Source organism: Calliopsis andreniformis, unplaced genomic scaffold (assembly GCF_051401765.1).
Source record: "Calliopsis andreniformis isolate RMS-2024a unplaced genomic scaffold, iyCalAndr_principal scaffold0133, whole genome shotgun sequence".
Lineage (NCBI taxonomy): Eukaryota > Metazoa > Arthropoda > Insecta > Hymenoptera > Andrenidae > Calliopsis > Calliopsis andreniformis.
In genome coordinates this window covers 787,954-813,167 of record NW_027480542.1, presented here as the reverse complement: position 1 = coordinate 813,167, position 25,214 = coordinate 787,954, and the positions used below count along the sequence as shown (strand labels likewise).

Here is a 25,214-nt window from a genome sequence, read left to right as displayed (position 1 = left end):
GAAAAAGGAAGCGATATAGCGTCACACGTAAGTACCCTTGAAAATTTAGTATATAGATTAAACGCACTAAAACAGCCAATTGATGATACAATGTTAGTCACAAAAATACTAACTACTTTACCAAGCCAGTACAAACACTTTGTGTGTGCGTAGGAATCTACGCAAACGCAAGAAAAAACCTCAACAAATTTGTTCGAGACGGTTAATAAGCGGTTACGTATAGAATTTAAAAAGGACATCTAGAATATGCGAGAATGTTTGATCGACACGAGACAAAAGGACGCACCCGCGGCGCGCGGGGACAGAGTAACGCGAATCACGAGACAAGCACGGTAAAGGATACGATCACGGATTATGATTACGACTACGGCTTCGGTTTACGGATTACGAGACGGATTTCGGCCTTTACGGTGGCGCTTGTCCTTCTTTTCTGTTTGCGTACGCATACTTTCTGTATTTTTTGTCGCGTGTTCGTCCTGACTTGTAATTTTCGTTAATTGTCCAAATAAAGAATAGATTCGAACAATTCTATTCCTACAGTAGAAAGAGAAGAAAATAAATACAATGAGATAGAGAGAGATGGTAATAGATAAAGAGAGATGGCGATAGGTAGAGAGAGATAGTAATAGATAGAGTGAGAAAGAAGACCGTGGGGCATTACACTTGGAAAAGACGCCTCGTTGTCAAAAAGGGCAGAAAGCATGGAGTGTTTCCAACAAGCGAACGATTGCATTGCATGGAATTATAGCGTGTGTACACGTATTATCAATAAATGTATTATTAGAACACGAATAATCAGGTCATTATGTTCCTTGTGTACATCACTCCACATCTAAATGATTTTCAAAGCGCTCATCGTTGGAAAATATATCATTTTCATGACTTTGTAATTCAGGTTTATTTTTGTGAAACTTCATTATTGTGATCGCTTTCATTGTCAACTAAATTATCGAAAATGCTTATAGCGACCAGCGTGTCATTTATGACTCGCGTATCAGTGAAGCTAATTTGTGAGGAGACATTTTTAGATTTTCTTTAGCTGTAGCATGTATCCGTTAAGAGACCTCAATAGTAGTTAGCGACCGTCATAAATTAGGGGTTTTTAATGCTCACTCAGCGCAGGTCCGTCCTGCGATCGAATAGATCCCCATTGAGTGAAGTCCAGAGGAAATTTCGAGTTGTGATTAAAATACATAACGATCGTCTGTCTTCACCGATTGCCTCACCGCGCATAAGACAGACCCACTAAGGGTATAGATAGTAGGCGAGGATTCAGAAAGATTGGGGACTCTTTTGAAAAAGGCTTTATTGCGTAAGATGGGCGTGACAGGACGATCAGAGTGTCGAGAAGTGGAGAGCTAGAGAGTTTAAGTGTTCGATGACAGGACAAGCAGGTCTGCGTATTGAAATAAAGAGTTTCATTAAACGTAGTTATACCTGTGTGTTAATTCACGTCATACTACCCTATCCTTCATGCTTACTGAACAACTGCTTAATTTCTTGATTCATTATCAACGTATAATTACTTATTAGATGATTTACTATTACGTTATACTATTGTATCCACTCTTCTCTAGGTATACGCTCCAATTATGACTGGTATATTTTTATGCGACACACAACGACTGTTGTTTTATGAAGTCTGGACTAGAGTGAGGATAAAAGGTAAGCCGAGATTAAGCTATGCTTCACGACATAAGCATAAACATTGTATGGGTCCAAATAGACTCAGAAGCGGCCGGGTAAGGATTAGTCGTGAATATCATTGGTTCAATTAAGCTCAGACTGATCCAGATCGGTGCATCTATTGCATCTCGTGATGCGATCCAGAAAAGTGGCACTTTTAACATTTCATTTTCAAGATTTTCTTTTACTGTGTCCAGATGTCCGTCGCCTAAAGGCGCAGGCGCGATCATACATCACGCAGTTCAAGCAAGTAAATCGGTCCATTATATTTAATGCATTATGTTATATATATTATATTACGTTATATTATGTTATATTATGTTATTTCGACGATCGCCTCACAACAGTGGTCGATTTCACAATTGGTAGTTACTTGTAAATACTCTCACTTTAATTTGAATAATTAAACATGAATTATTAACAACATCACTAATTATTTATAGAAGGGTCTAGGTTCAGATATGGCAGAGAGGCGATATTGCCAGTAAAATTAGAAAAAAATATAGGTTTACTTTTCGAAAACATCGGAAACAATTTTTTGTCTTTATATAAGAAGATTTAGAAGTAAAAGGCTCATTCGAAACAGAAGAGTTCAATTCAGAGCCCTGGTCATGGTTTAATGAGATTCTACTCATATTTAATAATGTTATAGGATGCTTAGCTGTAAACTACGATGTGTTCTGTCGTAATTCTACAAGAAATAAAACCGAAAAATGTATTCTCATTTCAGCACTGCTATTTTTTAGGTTATCGATAATACAGTAAAATCGTGACAAGTTCAGTTGGGTAGATGTGCACGAGACGGCACCTAATAAGGAAAGCTGTGGTGTGCAGATTGGGAATGCGGGTTAGTGAGAATATCCTCCTCCAGTACACATATTACCACAGGTGCCACATGTATTGTACATGCCTTAGGAGAAATCTCTTAAAAAGTCATCCTGGGAGACACTGTTGAGCCACGAACAGTGTAGGTGATTTTGGCGCTTGAGACTGCTTCAGAAAGTTCAAAGAGAAGAGTCTTATTTTCTTACTCTTGAAACGCTTAGGTCCAAATTACCAGGAAGCAGCACGATCCATACGCGGTCCTTTCGACATCTCAGATATGTATTTTCACTTTCCAGCTCGAAAGGAGACTCTTCGATAAGACCCTCAAAGATTTTTATTAATTTTAAGAAAAGTATATTTTTTTATGAATTTTACATTTACATTACAGAATTAATTGTTAAAAGTGCCATCTTTGTTGGTGCATACAAATCCTGATTCTTCAAATCAAAGAAACCTGGACTGATACTAGAGTGTTCTAATGCTTTCTTTTTTAGAAAACTTGTATTGTTTTTTTCAGTTATCAAAGATGTACTCTATTTTCTACATAACTATTTCCTTCTAGTTCATAGTGTGAACAAACCCTTTATATTCACTGGATAAAAATGACACCGAACACGATATAATTCAGAGCGTTTTTAATTATTCGTATCGCATGATCTGAATCACATACGTTACGAAAAGCAAGGTCGAGTCGAACTGTTGCGTGAAATCTCACGAAGCTCAATTCTTCTATAAAAACTCAACGAGTGCTTATTTTGATCCTCGCCAGCGACAACTCACTCGTATTTACTTTACAGTCCCTTCTCCAACTATCACTACTTCAATGTTTAGTTCTTTAAGTGAACGTTATTCATAAACAGAAGACGCTGAAAAGTCCTTCGAATTTATAAGTCGGTACTATAGTTTGACTATGGACACGAAACCCCATAAAATATAGAGTCTCTCCCTATACTTTGTCAATGGTAATACTATTTCTGTAATGAAAACTCTTACAGCAGATATCGACCTGATAGTCACAAACAGTCACGTAACTATTCTAGGTCATAAATTTAAGTTTAAAAGAATGAAGACTCTAGTTACTCTTATTCGTTTTCGTTATCTTACAGATATTATCGATATATCAAATTGTTGATACCATTTCGTTATCTATATCTCTAGCCCTAGGCCTAATCCAGTGGTCGAGTCAGTTCTGATCCGTTTGCTGGCGTAGAGTGAATACTACATAGCAGGCGGTCACCATTCAAATCTTACTGGAAAAAGATTGGACGGCGGCTAGCTCACCCCCGTGCCACTTAGATGGGTAGTATAAACCAGTCCTTAGATTACGATTATAGTGAAGTGGTGATGCAAGCGTCGCGACAAGATCAAACTAATGTGGTGAGAAGAGCTTTGATAAAGACATTTCGATACATACTGAAAAATAATTGGTCGTTAGGTATTTCATATCTCGTTTGTCTTTGCGACTTTGAACATGCATTGTACTGGCAGCCTCATGACTCTCCTGTCTACTCACTACTCTCCTCAGCGCTTCACTATAATCGTTGACTTCGACTTTCGATGCTTAACTGGGCACTGTTTCGTTCGTCGAAGACCTGTCGCCAAAATGATTGTGTATTTACTACACACTGTACTCACACAGAACAGTTCAATTGTTGTATTTCAGTCGGCGGCTTGCGAGTCTTAAGTGAACCGTTCATAAGATCGCAAGGGGTGATACTTGAGACCCATGACCCCCATGCGTGGCCTCACACTGTACTGTATTTATAAATTTTATCATCGCTGGTGTCCTCTTATTCTGTGTTACTCAGCTAATGTGTGGACACGTCGTGAATATATCTTCTGTATTTATATTATATGTATGTTGTACAAGTAAAACTTCCTTAATTTTCATTCTTTATATATAATAAAAATGCCCACAGCATTTACATATAAAAAGAGAAAAATATACTAATTTTACAGTCATTTTATAAGTCAGTAATTTATTATACAGTTCTCACTGTTGAGGATTTCGGATGTAAGCCGTGTCCTTCTGGAATTATTTTTCCAACGTTTCGTCAGCATTGTAACTAGCTTCATTAGAGGATCAAGAGACACACTGATACTATACCAGTGTGAACAGTGAGAACTGTATGATGCCGGGCCGTGAAGGCCTCAAATCTCTAATAATTTGTTTATAACTTCATATCATGCTACTCTTCAGTTCCATTTCTCTTGATAATTTACAACGTTGCATACTTTCTTCATTACAGAAAATATTGCAGGACTTTATATGTCAAATTATACAATTTATTAAATTCTTCCTATAAGAACTATATGTATAAAAAATGGATCACTTAATTGTAAAAAATAACTTAAGATATTAAGTCAAATAAACCCATTGAAATCTTTGAAAAATGCTTCGCACAATAATTAATATTGTCTTAATTATTGTGTAAATATTAATTAAATTAACCTTTTACAAAAACTTTAGCAATATTGTAGTCCCAACAAATATCATTTTAATCCTATTTCCACTGTTATAATGTATCTGCTACAATGTTTTTTATATTGTTTTAAATGTTTTTTATATGCCCCATAAAACACATGTTTGACTTTATGGTGTACACCTTCATTTTTATAATAAGAAATCAACTTATAAAAACCATTGTGTATACTACAGTTAAAAGTAGAGTGTCTGCTTGACGATTAACTTACTTAATTAGGAAATACTTGGTGGGCCCTTTTGTAATGCAATTAAGCATAAGCTAACTTTTATCCAGATAAAAACTGCCAGTATTAAGTAATAGAATATGTCTTGAGAAAAGAATGGTAAAGGAATGACATTGAGAAAAGAGAGTAAATTGAGTAATGTATGCCGCATACTTTTTGATTGTAAATGTGATAACAGAAAAGTTTTTTATTAAGCTGCAATGTTTGACACTATATACACAGTATGACCAAATTTTGCATGTAGTACATATGTTATCATTATCATTAACCCCTTGATGTCTGTTGTTGTTTATGTCATATGTGCATGTCATCGTCAAAATCTATTCACAGCGGCAATAACGTACATATACAGATTATAAAATTCCTCATATATCTCAATGTTTGTGTCAAATGTGTTTATTTGCGAGACTGTATTGTGTTATATCTTGAGTTGAGACATTATCCTAACAAATTGGTTAGAGCTTATGCACATATTTTTTTCTGTTCTACGGTAAATTCAGTCTTCCATATACTGTTCTAGTAATTACATCATTGTAGTGACTACTATTACATTATACTTGTAACTATAGCAAAAAGCAATGCAAATACAGAAAGTTTTTCAGAAGATAGCAGAAACGATATCAGTGACAGTGAAACTGAAAGTATATACAGCCTCAGAAGAATCTGATAGTACCTTTTCTACTGAAGACAGTGAAAGCCACGACAGAAAAGAAAACGAAGAAACATGAACGAAGCATTCTTGGACATTTAGTGGTACACAACGTCCACTTTTTCCATTTATTGGAGACTCAGGAGTCCAAGTATCTACACTTACAAAAGATATAATGATAGAAATTTTTGAGTCCTTCTACACCGATGAACTGATTAATATGATTGTTATTGAAACCAATATGTATAGTGGTCATGACGTATATATGTATTTTTTCCGCTAACGGTGGATAATTGCTGCCACCCAGGTATAGACTTGATTAGTGAACCATGGCGCTCAAGGCATTAAAAGAGAATTCTGTTATGTTTATTATTACAGAATCTCTTTACGAAAGAGCCCACCAAATATTTCTTAGTCACGTAAGCTCATCCCCGAGCAGGCACTCTACTTTTAACCGTGGTATAAGCAATGGGCTTTGTAAGTTGATTTTAAATCATAAAACTGAAGCCATATGGTCAAACATGAGTTTTCGGAAGCATATAAGTAGTATCATAAAAATTTTTTTAAGGAGATACATAATAACAGTGGAAATAGGATTAAAATTATATGTGTTGGGATTACAATATTGCTAAAGTTTTTGTAAAAGGTTAATTAAATTAATATTTACACAATAATTAGCACCATATTAATTATTGATTTCAATGGATTTACTTAACTTAATATCTTAAATTGGTTTTTGTAAGTGATCCATTTTTTGTAGACAATCAATTCTTGTAATGGATTGGTGTTTGCAAGGGATGTATATACTTGAGGACATTTGTATCTTTTTAAGGTTTTTTAGTGGGTTACTCTACTACGAAGTTCAATTGTAGTTCATTTCAGTAAACGAATTTGTAACTTTTTGTATCAATTCGTGACGCATGTTTAACGTACTTTTTCTTCAATGTTTCTAACAGATAAAAGTTAAGTGTCACGAGATTAGTGAGATTGAACGATCTTGAAGGACAAAGTATTAATCCTCCTCGACCTACATATCCAGTTTTAAGAAAAATGATTACTAATGTGCACAACACGCATCTAATTGCACCCATAGGTTTTTGTTATAACTTTCTAATAAAGCAGTAAATGACCTATGATTATATGTGTAATGTAAAGAACTGAAATATTTTGGCATCAAATAACTGGAAAACTTTTCCTGACGTTTATTATTGGATTAAAATTGTGAATCACTTATTGTAAATTCGATTCACTGATTCGATGATGAAGTGGAATCATACATCAAGTAAATGGCAAAAATATAATAAAATCATCTGGTAACTGCTTTTGATTATAAAAAATTCAATTGTAAATGTTAGTCAGATGCATACGTATGCATACTTATGGCAAAAGTATTTTAGATTTTAGCGTCAAAAGGATACATTGAGATTAAGAAATACTTTCAGTTTAAATATTGTATTCAATGTTTAGGCAATGGGCAATTTGGGATTGTGCTGGACATGTTTTAATACAAGGAATTGATAGTAACGGAAATTTTAGCTTCGTAGAAAATTTTTTCAGACCGAACATACAAAACTGTACGTGGGCAATTGCTAAGATTCTTGTAATCTGTAATCAGTATGTTGCATATTCAATAGTTTTCATGTGACTCACTCAACAAGATCATCAACACAAAGTGGAGTATTTGACTCCAAAAACCATACAAAATTATTTTACGATTTTGTTATATTTCAAACCTCCATAACTTTACTAAAATTCGTCTAAAACTAATTAAAAAAAAGCATTTTCGAACTTGAACATTCTGCTGTTCAATTTTATAAACCAATTTTATTATAAATTTGTGTCTGGAGAATAAAATCTGCCCTTAAAGAAAGATGTCTGACAAATATTACGAAAAATAAGCAAGAAGACCTTGTAATTTTGATGTACAGTATTGGAAAGCGTAATCATTTTTCTCTAAAATAGAAAAAACTTCATCAAACCAGAATATTCTTATCAGAAGATGCACAGTTAGTCACAAAAATATTCGGACTAGTATAATTTAATTTTACAAGAATATTCAAATACTTTACGAAGGACCTCTTACTATTCTTATGATGCTGATCAAATGTTTCCACAGGTACGACCTCAGAAAATCTCAACTTTCTGAGTTACAAGGTCCTAAAGTACTGAAAATTGTGGAACATGTTCGCTGCCGATTATGCGCTTGTGCGTGAGCAGGCCTATCCACAAGTTGCCGTTCACGCATTATCGCGTGAGGCTGCGGTTACATTGAATGCGTTTTCTGACGACTATGTCTGAACTTGTCTCGCTCATACAATAAATGGTTCGGACATATTCGTCAGAACATCAGTTGATTAAAACACGCATCCACTGTAACCGCAGCCTGAGACATCTGTGTCCGGTTAGCGACGAGCTGCATCAATGGTAACTTTAAGATGGTGCGTTGTTTCAGATTACCAGCGAAGGTATTATCACAAGTCGTATTTTTCATATGTTACTTAACATACATACACACACGTATGTATGAAAAGCCCATACTGTATACGTATACACACGTGCATGTGTATGTGTATTAAATGCTGAGAAAAGTTGACAGATTATGCGATTTTCATATGTACGTTTGTGGGTGAGTAATGTTATACTGGAAATACAATTTTTATTAAGGGGAAACAATACTTTGACAAATCGAAAAAATCGATTTTTTTACATAATTTAGAAGTATACCCCTTTAAGAATGGACTCCCAAAAGATACAGATGAAATTCTTGTAAATAACGAAGTTACAGCGTTTTTTAGTTTGTCGCGCGCGAAGCTGCAACAGGTAAGAAGAAAGTTAGGAAACGTGATCGATGCTTTAAAATCATTTTACACTGATTTAAGTGAATCAGAATTATTGATACGATAATTTAGTGGAAATACACAAAATAATAATGAGAGCTCCAATGCTTTCATTTTGAAATATCTACAATGTAGAATTATTCTATGGGGCATACGGGAAGATGCACGGCGTATCAATACCGCTAATGTGCACATGAACCTCGATATGAATTTCGATGACCAGACTCGTAAAATGTTTACAAATCGACTATCAACAAATATGGGGAATTAGAACTACGGATTAGGAATTGAGGAGATATGGTCAGTTTTAAAATTTGTTATGCTTGTACACAAAATAAACGAATTGAAAACTTCAAATGCGTTTTTCTCAAAATGATATTTCTTAAACTGTTTCCGAGATTTTGTTCAGCAATTTTAAACGAATGTACTTCTATTTTTGCATACTTATTTTATGTATAAATATTTTCAGTTAGCTGTACGGAAATTCTTTTAAAATAATATTTACTATTTTTACCACTCCAAAATGTACTCATTTGTGGTCGCATTTATAAAACTTCTTCTCTTAACGTCTGCTATTTTACCAAAAATTATTATAATTGAATTTTAGTATGCTTAACTGAAACTACACTAATATACGTGAAAAATTGTTTGCGTTTTTTCTGCAGATGAATTGAACGTGAATAAATTCTAAAATCATGAAACTTTACTCAGTGTACTGCGTTTTATAGTAACAGCTATAACATGAGTAAATGTGTATATTTAGTAATGAAAAAATTCTTAATTAATAGCTAAAATATGCATCTTTAACTCTCCCAGTCAGTAACATATGCAATAGACCATGTACGTCTTACAAAAGATTCATAAAGAACATACTTTTTCGTGGGCCAAAATGTTGTTCCTCTTTAACACGTTCGTTGCCGATAAAGCAACGTACTACTTCAAACTACTAGCCGTGTAACTCGCCGTTAGTTGAACACAGACCTCTCACACGATGTCATATGAAGGGTAGCGAACCTGACATACAATTATAAGTACTTTAGAGCTCTGTAACTTTTAAAAGTTGGTGTTTTCTGAAGTCATATCTGTGGAAACTTGATCAGCATCGTAAAAACAACAACATATTAAAAATATAACCAATTCCACAGAAACCGCTGTTACGTAAAAAGTGTGTAAGCTACCCCATGGTATAAAACTAAAGTACAAATTTATTTTACAAGGGCATGGATATTTCTATGAAATGAATTATTGAACGATAAAATATATAAAAAATAACGATAAGCACTAAATAAAAATTATAAAATCGACTAACAGGGGAATAAGAAACAGCGTCAATCATGAACGAAAAGTAATTATTAATATTCGAAAGCCAAACTGCTTAAAATACGTTATTGAATACAAGGATATTCAATAAAATAATAAATTTTTATAAAATGATATCAGTTAAAACTTTATCGTCTGTTTATAAGATGTTCGAATATTTTTGTAACATAAAAGTGAGCTATTGTTTCATTTTTGTTCTATTATTTAAGAATCTGTATGTTATAATTGAAAAGCTTTTGCAGTTTTGTTTGCTACATACAGAATATGAAAGTTAAATTGCACCAGTGTCCGAATATCTTGTGACTAACTGTAGCTGTTTTAAAAGAACTCTGTAGTTTACGCTTGACACGAAACAGATAATGGATTAGAATATACGATACATACATTGATAACATTGATATCTTTAAAGAACAATATTTTATGTAATAAGGCAAAATTCATACATATCAATATAGGTACAAAAGTTATTTTTTGATTTGTTGCTAAATTCTCCGATTCAGGCTACGTTTGAGAAGAAAGGAAAATTTCATTTCTAACCAAATTAGTTATAGAACTTCATTTAACACAAATCTTTATAAAATGTAATCATGATTCATTGATTATTAATTCACTTGAGAAGTTAATAATCACAAAAAAAAGATGGTACAGAAATAACAACTGTTCAAAAGTTTAGTGCACACTTATCTGAAAAGTTTTCATAATGGAATAATTTACAAAACCTTTTTAAAATGTATAAAAATCACTAATAAGAAAACGATGTTTGAAAAAATGGCTAAGAAAAAATCCGTGTCATAGAAAGCATACGAGAGAAAATTAACTTTCAAGGAAGCACAGTACTTTATGTAACTATAAATGAGAAGAAAATCTTAATGTATGTACTTATAAAGTTAATTATACAAATCTTTTATTTCAAATATTTAATCTTTTATTCTATTTTGAATTTAGTTTGTTTAAAATGCCCACATGTTTGACGAATGCTACCTCTATATGTAGATTACTGTATTTTACGAAAATATTACATGCGTACATACTATGAATAGTGCGATTATTATGTAACTTTTTCTATTTCCACTTAATTGTCATCCATACGTCGCAAATAAATGTCAAATAGAATATTAGTAGAAATGAAGATTTCACGTTATAATCCTTATTTATTCAATATAAAATAACAATTTTGGCAGGCGGTAGCTTTACAATGTAAAGTTCTAAAATTTGTAAGATATTTAGTATACGATCCTATTGTCAGGTATTATTAAATTATGTTTAAAATCAATATCTGTAAATTGTCACTCAATAAATGGATACCGTTAAAAATATATTTCGTAACCTTTGACAAAATTTGTGTTACTTCATTGTTAATGCATGTATTAAGACGTGCACATAATACGGACATTATCTAGATACTTCAATAAGCTTAACAAAATTTTATTACGAATTAAGATTATTCCGTTTAAATTATACAGCTTGTACCCAAAATCACGGTACAAGCCCAAAGAGACCGATTCCTCATGCAAAAGTAAGTCGAAAATACAAATCGACAATTTTCAATCCATAAAGTTCCTACCACATTTTGTTAGAAAAGTCTTACTAGGTTAAACGTGGAGAAAAAGTATTGTGATCTTTAGGACTTCTGAATTTAATTCTATTCAGTTCTTCTTTATGAGGTTATAACAAAGAAATAGTTTACGTTTTGATTAAAGAATAATCAAAATATAGTCGAATTTCAGCAATTTGTAGTTAAATTAAATTAATCTATTACTGAAGTTTAGTATATTAATTCGATCTGCATTTGTAAGTCATAACTTTGTTTGAACGCTGGATGTTTCTCAAATGTAAGCATACTTAAAGAAACTTCGCAGTCGACTTTCTTTCAAACAAAATCTTGCATCAAAAATTGTTATTCTACATTTTCGACTTACTTTAGCATTATAAATCCTTATTTGCCAAAATTTACGATAAACTTTGTACAAATAATGAAAAAGGATTGCTGCAGAAAATCAAGTTTTTTTATGAAACATTGTGTATCATAAATGAATAAACAAAAGCTATGATGAGCAAACTCTTATACTGCTAACAGTTGACGTTGGTGAAAGTAATTTTTATTCACGTCTTCAGAGGAGTGTAATCATTAAAAATGAATAATTTCATATATGATTATAAAAAATCTGAATATGTTTTGTACTATAACAAAATATCAGTGTCAAATTGCAAGATACGTTTATTTAATCGATGAATAATCTTTTCGTTTTTGTATAGTACTATAGATAATCAGCTTAGGGAACTCTTTACATAGAATGTACTCTTTATATATAATAGAATAGTTTTTACTTTCACATAAACACTACGGAAAATTTCAAATATACAAAATGAAACAATTTGTAAATTCCATGTTTTAACACAACAATTAACGCACATAGAAGTAAATATTTTAACGTATGAAGTATAATGTGTGTATACATACATATAATAATATGACGAACTTACCGTAAAGTGGTCCAATCACAACCATAACGATAATCATGAGTACTATAACCCGTTTCCGTCGATTATTTCTGTCCTTTTTGAAAGCCACACGGAAAGTTTCTTCGATGTGTTTAAATGCAAAAAAGTCCGACATTGATTTGCACAGCGACACTTTCTTTTGAGTAGTCTTCTCAGTTTGCTTAAGATGTGGCCTTAAAGGCTCTTTGATCACTATTAGTCCGTAAACGAAGCATAACACATAACATACAGTCGATATGCTATAAACACCGTAAAAGCCCAATTTTAAATACAATATTCCTGACATGGCCACACCAATGGGCACACCGAGAGATAAGAAAACATTGGCGGCACCGATTCTAAGCGTTCTTGATTCTACAGAAGTAATATCTGCAATATAACTGAAAACACCCATAAACATGGTGAACCAGCCACCTGTTAAAGACGGCCACAGAGCTTCAAACACACCGGTAACTTCCATTGGTACTTCGTAAAAAAAATACGTGCACAGAAGCATACTAACGCTACTAATAAATTCTCCAATAATTGGCAAAAGCATGCAAGGCTTTCGCAATCCCGTGCGATCACTCCAAGCTCCTATAAACAAGATCATGATTGTTGGCAAACCGCTTGTCAATGCTGTTTTCCACGTTTGCATACCGGCAACCAACTGCTGGACAGCTGTTTCTTCCGCTTCGTAACCTGTTGTGTTTCTATTTGCTAAGGCTGTGCACACTTCATCAGAATAGGCCAGATTTACTCTGCAAGCTTTTTCTAAACTGAGATTTTGTGTAGCGAAGGAAGCCAACATACAGGGGATTACGTAGCAGGCAACCATAGGTTCCACGGTTATGTTGCTGACAAAATAGGACCATTTTTGACGTACTGTCATGGATTTCCAAACAACGGCTTCAGTAGGTACTTTATCAGAATCCCGCTGCTTTTCCAAATTAACACTTGTAACCAAACTATTGAATGTTGTTTCGGCCATCTTTTGAAATAGTATAATATTTTATTCTATTAAACGTTTTTAATATATTTCAAAACGTATATAACATACGCATATAGAATACATTTATGTCATGTAAATTGCTTTAAAACTTTTCGAAGTTAATGATCTTTTGACAGTCAGATAGCAGTTTCATTTTGTCAAATTTTCAAAATGTTCTTTGAGGATTACGTTTCCAGCGGTGTTTGTTAGTACTATTTCTATTGTAGAATTATATGAACTATGACAAATATTACTTTCCTTTCACGTTCGTTCTACACTAACTTTAAATGTTCAATTCTTAAAGTTGTTCTTATGTTTGAGTATATCGTTCTGTTAGATTTTAGTCAATTCACAGAAGTGTCCGGTCTGACCGTCTATTCCTGACTAATGCACCATTGTCGATTGTAATACTGCCGTTACCTCCTTCCCTTCTTCCGCCTCTTGACTACCTCCTGCTCTAACTCTTCCTCCACCACCTCGTAGTCTGTTCTTCTGTTCTCTCTAACATCTTTATCCTTTACATATGTAGAGAGTATTCTTGAGTACACCTACCTACCATCAATTACATGATGCCTGTCAAAATGTCGTAGCTACAAATTGATTCTACGACAATGCCTAACCACTAGTTGACAACGCGTCAGCATTTCCGATTCCGCTCTTCACGACATTTCAGGTCAAGGTCAGCTTTCATACCATAAAATTGATGTTATATCACAAAGATAAAAATCATAATAATAGAGATATAGCGATAGTATAATTAATTTTATCAATGTACATGGGCAAAATATATTATAATGAGTAAGACTTTTTTCTTTTCTTTTTACTTTTGCAGATTATTGCTACTATAATTCGATTCTAGGGAAAGAAAAAGTAGATGTTTGACAATAGTAAAGAACAGCGTTTCATCAATGGTCTCAGCTCAGAGTCTAACTATGAAATCGCTGAGCCGTTACAAATTGTGCCGGAAGTATGTCTAAGCAAAAACAACAAGATATAACCAGGAACACAATCGCAATATACGCATTCTTACACAGTACATTGCAAAGCATTAGAACAAATTAATTTATATGATTTCGTAGACTTGCTTATAAATTACAAATTTACTCGCACAAATATCCTCTCATTTTACTCCACAAAAGTAGAAATAAAATCATTCAAAATTCCGTCTAAAAGACCAGAACACAATAACAGACATCGGCATAGAAGTTATATTCTTTATGTTTCATTGCAAGGCACAGAAAACAAACAAACAAAACTGCTTCATGCTGTACTTTTCTACGACATACGTATACATATATTACAATTCCTACATTTAAAAATAAAAATATATCCATAGAGACTTCTTTCTCGCAACTGAGCGATCTCCGTTTTATGGGATATTGGCAGATTAAAATTTTTGAATTATGACAATGTAATTGAATTGGATATGCGATAGAAATAGTAGACACAGGAAGCTACACAGTCTTTAAATAATTTATTATTAAATTTTAAAATAACACTTACTAAATCCGTAGAACTATCCGATTTGAAACTCGAACACAAATCCATTATGCAAAATTGTAGTGTATTAGTGTGTGCTGCTTTATTATAAAAATAACAAAAGTCCCATAAAATTTTAAACACTTCCATAAACAAACGTGTTATAATATTATAATCCATCTTCCTGTGGAATACTACTTGAATGTGTAATTAAATGTAATTTTTACGGTTTTAATAATTTCGTTTCGATATCAATTGCCATATTATATTTAAGGCTTGTCATTCATTCTGCCCACAAGACCACACACGAAAGATTTCACTGCTGTACCTAGTACAGCACTTTTGGTGTTCTATTCTTAAGACAACTTTTAAAATTTATAATCCATGTTAAAGTTTCTTGTTTTCCTATTAAGTAATTAAAGACTGACTTACTATTATATTCTGTTGTTTCATAAGTCTTTGTCATTTTCTTACACAATTGACCAAATTACGAAAACGATTAATGGGACAACCTAATAGTATTAGGATTTAACATAGGGGAGAGCCTCCTGTCAATATACACTGAATATGGCGACAAATAACACTGTATCGACGGCAAGATACACGTAATTGTCTTGAGTCACGTGAAAATGATAATTAAAATCGAAGAAATTTACTCTTGGACGAAGCAAATTCTTCGTATAGAAATATTATTGAAGGAAAAGGTGCTCTTAACGTAGTGTTAATAATATTTTTCTTTTCTGCTACCAGACGTCGTGGCGTTTATGTCGAATCCCAAGAATAACGAAATGTCATTGTTTAAAACGATACAAATCTGTATCTAACACTAGAGTCAGATAAACTTTATTTCGAATAACGAATAGAAACCCCAGATTTATATATTCGTAAGTAACAAATAACGATTTTATTCGACAAAAAAATTATTACTTACATGAATAAAGTTTTATTGTTATTTCAATCAATGTTATTCGAATACAATTTTATTCGTTATTCGACACGATTGCGTTTTTTATTTTTACATTCGACTATGTAGTCGATAGATATTATGCACCACAGATAGCACACATCTTAAAGATCTTCTTTTGAAGTCTGAATATTTTATCGAATTAAATCTTATTACTAATCTAACGGAATATAATTTGGAAGTCTTTAATTCCTAACTACCATCGTCGACCTGAGAAATAAATACTAATTGCTTGTTTATATCTATTTCCCTTCCTGTACGTCTTACTGGTCTACCAAGAACAGAAATGCACAACATATTACACAAAAATTGATAAGTTTTTTGCACGAAAAAGAAAATAGTTATTTAGAAAGCTTCTATTTTCTTGAAAATAAATTTTGTAAACAATGGCTAGATCAGAAACTGTGTATCTGGGTAGAAATTAGCTGTGCCAAATTTGGATTAAATCGGTTTAATTGTTTTTAAGTAACCATGGCAGCCGCTATACCGAAAAGCGCACGTAAAACTTATTTTTGTAACCAGGTGAAAGAATTATTCATTATAAATAAATATGTATTAAAAGTAATAAAGAAAAACAAATAAAACAACACATTGTCCTCCTTAGGTATACACATAAACATGTGGGACATATTTGAAGTATAGGTTCTACGTACCTAGATAATGAAGAAAGTTCGTATGAATATGTCCGGAAATACTTAGTTTTTTAGTTATATGCTATTTTGTGTTGCGTGAAACGGTGGCTCAAATCCCGTAAGACATAAGGGTCATTTCACGCGAAATCGGGCACGTTTCGGAGCAAGTTCTTGTAATTTGCTCAAATTTGAATATGTTGTAGTCTTTAACGATATTTAAACGTACCCTAAAGGATTTTTCAAAATTTTGAAAATTGTCGATTTTACAGCTGTTTGAAGTTAAGTGCTACCTTTTTTTAAAAAAATTATAGCTATTGAACTAGTAAGCGGATGGAGATGAGCTTTACGGTGCTTATAGAGAAAACATTGAAGTTTGTAAAAAAAATTATTTCATTTAAAAAAACTTGTTTTTTAATCATTTCTTTTGCAATTATTTTAAACAAATGCAGATGAACATTTAAGATGATGCGCGATTTTAAAAATCTGAAAAAAAGGGAGAATATAGTTTGATCCTTCCCCTTGATGGACAAACTTTCAAAAAGATGGACATTTTAAAATTGGACCTGTGAAAATTGCCGAAAGTTGACGCTGCGTCGAGTCGCACTGCTGTGGCGGGCGCGTCGTCGCTGGCAGCCTACTCGACACCAGCGGACGAACGTGCGTTATTATTTGCGATCAAGGCGGCAAATATTGGTAACTCACTCTTTGTCAATGATACTTATTGACAAGTTCACATTCATTTTTGCCATGTGAAGTTGCAAAAAAGTGCCATTCTGCATTAATACCAAAATCTTCGAAATGAAAGCTAGGATTTAAGAGATTATATTTATGTTTTCAAGAATAAGACGAAGATTGAGTTACCAATATTTATTGATTGCATTAAACCTTGCAAATGCTCGGAGATAATGTAGAATAATGTTGGGTGAAGTCGCCTTGATTCCAAATAATAACGCACGTTCGCCCGCTGGAGTCGAGTAGGCTGCCAGCGACGACGCGCCCGCCACAGCAGTGAGACTCGACGCAGCGTCAACTTTCGGCAATTTTCACAGGCCCAATTTTAAAATGTCCATCTTTTTGAAAGTTTGTCCATCAAGGGGAAGGATCAAACTATATTCTCCCTTTTTTCCAGATTTTTAAAATCGCGCATCATCTTAAAAACCTGCATTTGTTTAAAATAATTGCAAAAAAGATGATTAAAAAACAAGTTCTTTTAAATGAAATAATTTTTTTTACAAACTTCAATGTTTTCTCTATAAGCACCGTAAAGCTCATCTCCATCCGCTTACTAGTTCAATAGCTATAATTTTTTAAAGAAAAGGTAGCACTTAACTTCAAACAGCTGTAAAATCGACAATTTTCAAAATTTTGAAAAATCCTTTAGGGTACGTTTAAACATCGTTAAAGACTACAACATATTCAAATTTGAGCAAATTACAAGAACTTGCTCCAAAACGTGTCCGATTTCGCGTGGAATGACCCATAAGAAAGATGTAAGACTCTTTCGGGAAATAGGTTCTAGATACAAAGACAATGAAAAAGGTCCAAATACACATATGCTCAGAAACGCATAGTTCTTTAGTTACATGCTATTTAATATTGCGTAAAATGCTGAACCGTTTCTTGCCTGCACGGTTTGCGATCCATCCTTTTTAAGATTCTACTAGGCCCAGCAATATTTCGGCCGCTTGAATGAGTGGCACACAGTGATATATCTTAAAGAAAGTATCACACTGTACCCAATATAAAAGAGTATATAATTAAAAATTAAGCGTTTCCGGGCATATGTGCACATGAACTTTTTTCATTGTCTGCGTGTCTTGAATATATATCCTCCAAAAATATCATACATGTGTGAAAATACCCTGTATATCCCCCCCCCCCCCCCCCCCCCGCCACCCCTAAATCTTGTCACAGAATATACTATTAATTATACAATATAATACTATTCCAAATATTTATTAGCATTTTCTGACTTATTTATAGTTTAATGTTGTACATGTTAAAATATTCATTTATTATTCTAACTGACCTTAAATCTGGTCTGTAGGAGACAATATGATACTTTTCAACTTTCCTAACATATTTTTTTAATATCTATGTATATATAAAGGACAGTCCCATAACAGATAATTAGCATTTTGTGACAGGTATGAACATTCAGAATTTGCGTCTCCAACACTCAAGAATAATTCTTGAAGGCTGTAATAATCACTTCTTAATTTGTTAGTTCTAAATACTAATGCCCTTGTCAGATTTTATCTATAGAACCAAAGTTTTATTCGAATTTTATAAAATTTATCAAAATATTTTCTTCTTTTAGCTATAAATTGTTTTTGTACTTCTCTCATAACCTCCTTCTACATAATCCTCTTAAAATTTTCCTGAAAGTCTGTAAGTGGTATTTTAACTCTATAATCACAGTCAAGAAATGAGGCTTCTTTGGCTAATATACTTGTCCTCTCGTTTCCTGTAATATCTTGAAGTGACGGTATCCACTGTCATCATTAAACTACGCATCTGTATGTGTTACGACGGGCGACGTAACTTGTGTATTTAAGTTTTCGTGAGCTCGTTGACGCTTTAATCATGAACTGAATCTTTATTCAAATCTTTGAATTACTCGTTTTGCTGTCTATTGGAATTCAAGGATATGATATTGAAATTCGCTTGAGTAAGTATATATGTATTAGAAAGAATTCAAATACAATGACAATATTCTCGAATGCAATATGAATTGAAAGAAACAGAATCTTCAGTTAGGTAAACCAAAGTTAATAATAACTTCTGAAGATTACTATTGCCATTAATTTACATCAACCAATAAAGAAAAACCAAATCGGAAGATAATTGGAAGATGACAATGATTTAAAAGGACTCATCCTGTCTATATGAAATGACTGAATTTAAATTTATAGAAACTTTCCTTTGTAATCTTAGTACGTTCTCTTTCTCTCTCTCTTTCTTTTTGGCTGCCTCAGAATCCTTCTCCAAGGAAAGAAGACACACGCACCTCGCGATTATTCGTCGAAGAGTGTCACAGCTTCCCTCGTCCGGAAGCGTCCAGAGTTGGACCACTTCGATTAAGGCGTAGTCGCATCGTTCTTTCTCATAAGCTAATGAGGGTGAGATTTCGGCGCTCGATGATCCGTGATTGGTTAAGTCAAATCAGATCTAAGAGACAGAAGTGTGTGTACCTACGTGTTCATCTCAAAAACAAAACTAATATTCATACATTTCAGAAAAATCACGAATGTCGATGCAATACATAAATGTTCGATTTTAGCTCAACACGCGTATACTATTTCGTCAAATTCTCATACCTTTGATTATAGTTTTATATACTTAATTTTATTTGAAACAATACGTTGTCTAATTAATTTTTAATAATTCTCCGTCAGTATGAATGGTTCGCAATTTCAAATTGATTTTATACACATCACCGAATGTATAGTTTAGAATTGATAAGCCGAAACGTCACATTTGCTTTCAATATTCTAAGAAGGAGAGGCACTATCAACATTTCATCGCGAATACATGCATGAACTTGGTCAAGATTTTCCACAATCTTATGCGTTACCAAGCTACTTATGTTACAATTATTTGTTGAGACAGTCCCTCCTTTAGATATGCATTTTACGTTCAATTTATAATTGCATTCATAACAATTCCGAAGTTGTACTGGTTATCATATGTATCGATTATTCACATGAAGGTACTATTGTTTAACAGACTGAACTGACTGACACGTTATAATAATTTTACGCAATTTTTCTATTCCGCTCGAGAAAGTTTTCACGGCGGTACGAGCTATCGCGCCACGTGTTGGCTTGGTAAAGGAATTTGTAAACGATTTTATCGCGGTACACAATATTCATACTAATTGTAAGACGAGAGTTTAGGCTACAGACCACCTCGGCGACGAAAATTCCAAAGCAGAAGAGGTTTACAGTTTGATACCTAATAACAACCTGTATGTTCGATAAATCTATTGCGTATGTGCTGAAATAAGAAAACTTTACAATGCAAATACATTGTTGAATCACATCGCTCCATATTTTGAAATTTGTTCAAATTTGTTCAGAATGTAACATATGCACTTATGGCAAATTTCAATATGTAAAAACATATAGAATTCATATAATGTACAAAATTCTACCAAATATTGAAAGTTAATTATATATTTTGTAGTATTGGGAGAGAAGAACAAATCTGTAATTAGGTTGCACGTTCCTAATTTTATTTATGAAACTCAGAATTTGCATAAGCATTTGCAATCTATTCATCATTAATTAGCATCTTGAGCAACATACATTTTGTTTAAATTGCTTCATTTTGTTTCTCGTTTTCGTTTAAATATGATTTATCACAATTTGTTAACGCTAAATCTACTACTTTTAAAAATATCACATTTTCCACTGTAAAAACTAACGTCATTTTGTTTATTTCTATCTTACATTCATAATTCATATTGGGACGGTATACCTCTCCCTCTATGAAAAGATTTTCCTGGTTGTTAAACTGGTCTGCACATGTATGTAGAGGATGGAAATTATAAAGCGTTACAGACGAATATCTTAAAAGATATTGATTATACGCAAAAATGTTTCAGATGAAAGTTATTCAGCAGCGAGATGAATATCATGTGCTGGAACTTTTATTTTTCCCGGTGGATGCGCAAAGGTGAGGTATAGGTCACAACCATTGTTTCAAATGGAACCATACTTTTATTTTTTGCTAGTATTGTAGCTTCTTTTAAGAGGAATTTGAAAGCGATCTGTAGAAGGTCATTCAAGGTCAAGCTTGCAGGGAAATGCCGAAAAGATGATTGTAATAGATGTATTGATAATTTAAAGTAAATGCGTTTTATTTGTACGTTAGTAACTCTTCAAAATGATTACAAACAATGGTTTGTTCAATTTATTTCCGAAAAATAATTTGATTTTTGCTTTACAAGTTTACTGTGTATTCATTTCATTCACATGTTTTGTGCCTTCAAACTTTCACGCTAAAACAATAACATATGTTCAATATCAGCAATATTAAGGACGTAACGCCCCCCCCCCCCCCCCCCCCCCACACATACCTGCGCCATTGTCTTAAGATGATCCCCCACTTCCTATGCCATGCATGTAACCTTTTTTTTTTTTCTCTTAATACGCTCCTCTTTTATGATAGTTACTCCACTCATGTATAACCCTCATCATTGCGTTCGTAATATTTAGTTAGTTACAATTGCCTTGAACTATAACTTTTATATACCTTTTTCATATTGTAGAATTTTAAGATATACGTATTCAGTTTCATATCTTTTATAATATTTTATAATTACAATTAATTTAAGTTATTATTGTAAATATTAGAATAGGATAGCAATTGCTCCGACTTACTGAGCATGCGCGTGCTCTAATTTTTCGCGTACATAAAGAGGTGCTCCAGCCGCAGCTCTCAGAGAGAACACATTTGGATGACAAGAGTAATGCTTTAACTATCTGGGACGCAGCTGATAAACTTCCAGTGGTTACTAGAGACCGCTCCGCTTGTAAGATGGTCCCAGCGGCTATAGTGACTCAATGCCCAGAGGATTAAAGGTGTTTGATACTCCTTTGGAGATTGATAGCGAGGGCGTTCAAATATTCATGAAACTGGAAGTAATAAACCCGACGAATGCATTCTACAAGTGCAAAAAACCACTCCGTTCGAGACAAGGTTACTGCGACTATAGCAACTGGAGGCTTCGGCCAGTCATAATGCGTCTCGAAAATGTTTAGCCGACCATACATATCGTAACAAGCGCAGACAAGCAACTTGACGTTGGTGAGAGTGACAGACTGCTTCATCCGTGACAATATAGACTAAAAGTCGCTTAGATGTGCTTAGAAGGAGAGAAGAATTAGGTGACCACTCCTGGCTTATTTTCATAACTGAGGCAGCGACTCAGAATTTGGCAGATCAAGATCGAAATTCAACATAACCTCTCCAAATCTCGCGCTGCCTACATTACCGACACCGACAGAACATGTTGCCCTAACAACACTTTGTATGTACCCGCGTTCACAATATGACCCACAATACTACCGAAACAATTGTTATAGCTCGTGCTAGTTACACGTCCATTCAATTGCATAACCGCGTTCAGGTCAATGACCTCGCACCGATTTAGTAAATTCCAGGAGAGTCGGCAAAACGTGATGACGCCGGCCACCTGTTTTGTCTCTCGAAAGGTCATTAATCGCCGAAATGACTGATGAGTGTAGCGCACTTAGGCATAGCCGGCCTTGCGATACAGATCACGACAGTACCAGAAATAAACAGTGTTTGAATAAAAAGTAGTAAAGATCACGGTGAGTTCCAACTCTTTAACCTGGCCAAGGATCCAAGAACTTGCAGGGAAATGCCGAAACGTGTTAGAATATTGTAAAGCGCAGTGAAATAAACACATGTGATAGTGTGAATATGAGGACTGAATATAATCAATAGTGCTATTGTTGATACAAAATGCAAGAACACAGTCACACTATACACCACACGAGAGAAGGCGCGCAGAACAGCATACACTTACCCACACACAGGCTGTACAACTTGTGAAATATAAAGGAACTAAACTAGAGATAATTTCTTACTTTAATAAAAAGGTAAATAAAACGCAATTACGTTAAAGTATCAATACATTTATTTCAATCACCATTTCGGCATTTCCCTGCAAATTTGACCTTGAATAACTTTCTGTAGATAGTTTCCAAATTCGTCTTAAAAGAAGCTACAATACTAGCAAAAAAATAAAAATATGGTTCCATTTGAAATAATGGTCGTGACCTTCACCTCACCTTTGGGCGTCCACCGAGAAAAATAAAAGTCCCACCACATGATGTTCCCCTGGGTGTTGAACAACTTTTACCTGAAACATTTTTGCATATAATCAATATTTTTGGAGACATTCATCTGTAACGCTTTATAATTTCCACCCTGTATATGTAATTGTTATATTTTTTTATCATACAACTAAAATGGTATTTATATCTATAATTGTTTTCCTGATATAGTTTTATTATTAATTTCTGTGCACAAGATAACTTATCTGTTATTTTTAATATTCTACTATGTATACAGTTATTGAATAGATCCATAGAATTCTTGCTTAAATTATGTACAGGATTGTTAGTAATGTTCTCAAAATCTTTTATAAATGTATTCATAACATGTTGCTTATCAAATAATATTTTACAAAAATATAGTTTCCCCAAATATTTTGCTCTTTATTGAAAGGACGGTAATCCTATTTAGCTAACGGCACTGTCTTTGGCTCTTAATCATGAGGTCACTTATTGCTGCATTTTCTATAGTTTAAACAAGTTTTTTTAATTACTCTACTTTTGGAAAATGGATGGAAATACCAAATAGGTAATAAATATTTCTATGATACCAAAGAACCTTTGGTTGAAATATGTTTTTCTGTAACAACTGATGTGCAGACTACACAGTCAGGGTTGGTTTTAGCAATAGGCGAACGTAGACGATCGCCTAGAGGCGCCAAAATACGAGGGTGCAATCACCAGTCGTACTCATAAACAAAGAAATGGTAGATTGTTAAACTTTTTGACCTTAACTGACTTGACTTTTTTCTTAATTTTAGGAAAAAAATTGTTTAAAGTAATATGAAATTCAATAAAATTGACCGAGTCGTAAATTTGTTCTAAGCGTGACATATGACGATCCAGTTTGCAATTGGGTAAAATGTAAGCAGTCGATGCTGCGACTCCAATCCGTACCACGCCGTATCAATCGGTGCCGTCGCTCGATGCGGTGAGGTTTCGTATACGCGTCTGACGCTGTGTCCGTCTTAAGGGGGCAGACTCCTTGTGTTTTGAGCTGTGTGCGTGCGCTCACACAAGCAAAGAAAGTCATACACGTATACGCGATGAGCGAGAGAGACAAACAGTTTCGCAAATTACGCTTTACGTCTCGATACTTGCATAAATGAACTTTTCGCGGGTACAGAACCCACGAGTAGACTTCACTACAGGGTGCTCTGGTCCGTTTAAACTCCAATAAACACTATACGTTGAGAAAACTGTAAAATTACAAACTGTAAGCATGAAACAGACGCTGTTGTAAACTAGCAAGATGGCTGCCGAAGTGACATTTTCGCAAATATCTCACGATTTAATGGTTTTTTCACTCATAGCACACCAGAGCACCCATCCTTGAATTAGCACAATATCGTGGAAATGCGATTTTCCTCAATTTAACACTTCTTGAAGGCGTAAAGCGTAATTTTCGTTGTGCACCCGTTTTGACACAAAAATAATTCAACGATTTGCCGTTAGAAGCGTTAATGGTATATCTCAATCAATTTGGTCATATTACCATCAGCATCAATGAAAATACAAATCAGTCGATAAATGTAATCTAGAATTTGACAGCTGAATGGCGTATTCATCGAATACACGAATACAGATGCCAGAAAGGCTTAGTTGCCAAAACGTATTGAAAGTTTGGTCACGCTGTTGCCACATATATGTATGTACATATTACAATTCTGCCCATCAGGAAAACTCGAACGAATCCAACTCCAGCCGAGATTTTGATTCTTACTAATAAGGGAACATCGCGAGGTGAAAGTCTCCGATTTTGATGAAACTTT

At 33.8% G+C, this 25,214-nt stretch overlaps 1 protein-coding gene across 3 annotated transcripts in view; it reads right to left on the bottom strand.

The window, feature by feature from the left end:
• LOC143187638 (putative peptidoglycan muropeptide transporter SLC46) overlaps window positions 1-13,836 on the bottom strand; it is a 148,622-nt gene extending 134,786 nt beyond the window's left edge. For all 3 annotated transcript variants that reach the window (XM_076391878.1, XM_076391875.1, XM_076391876.1), the window contains exon 1: window positions 12,511-13,836. In XM_076391878.1, the coding sequence (XP_076247993.1) occupies window positions 12,511-13,498 (988 nt within the window). In that variant the 5' untranslated portion in view covers window positions 13,499-13,836. The remainder of the gene's footprint in view (window positions 1-12,510) is intronic.
• Between the last annotated feature and the right edge of the window lie 11,378 nt (window positions 13,837-25,214).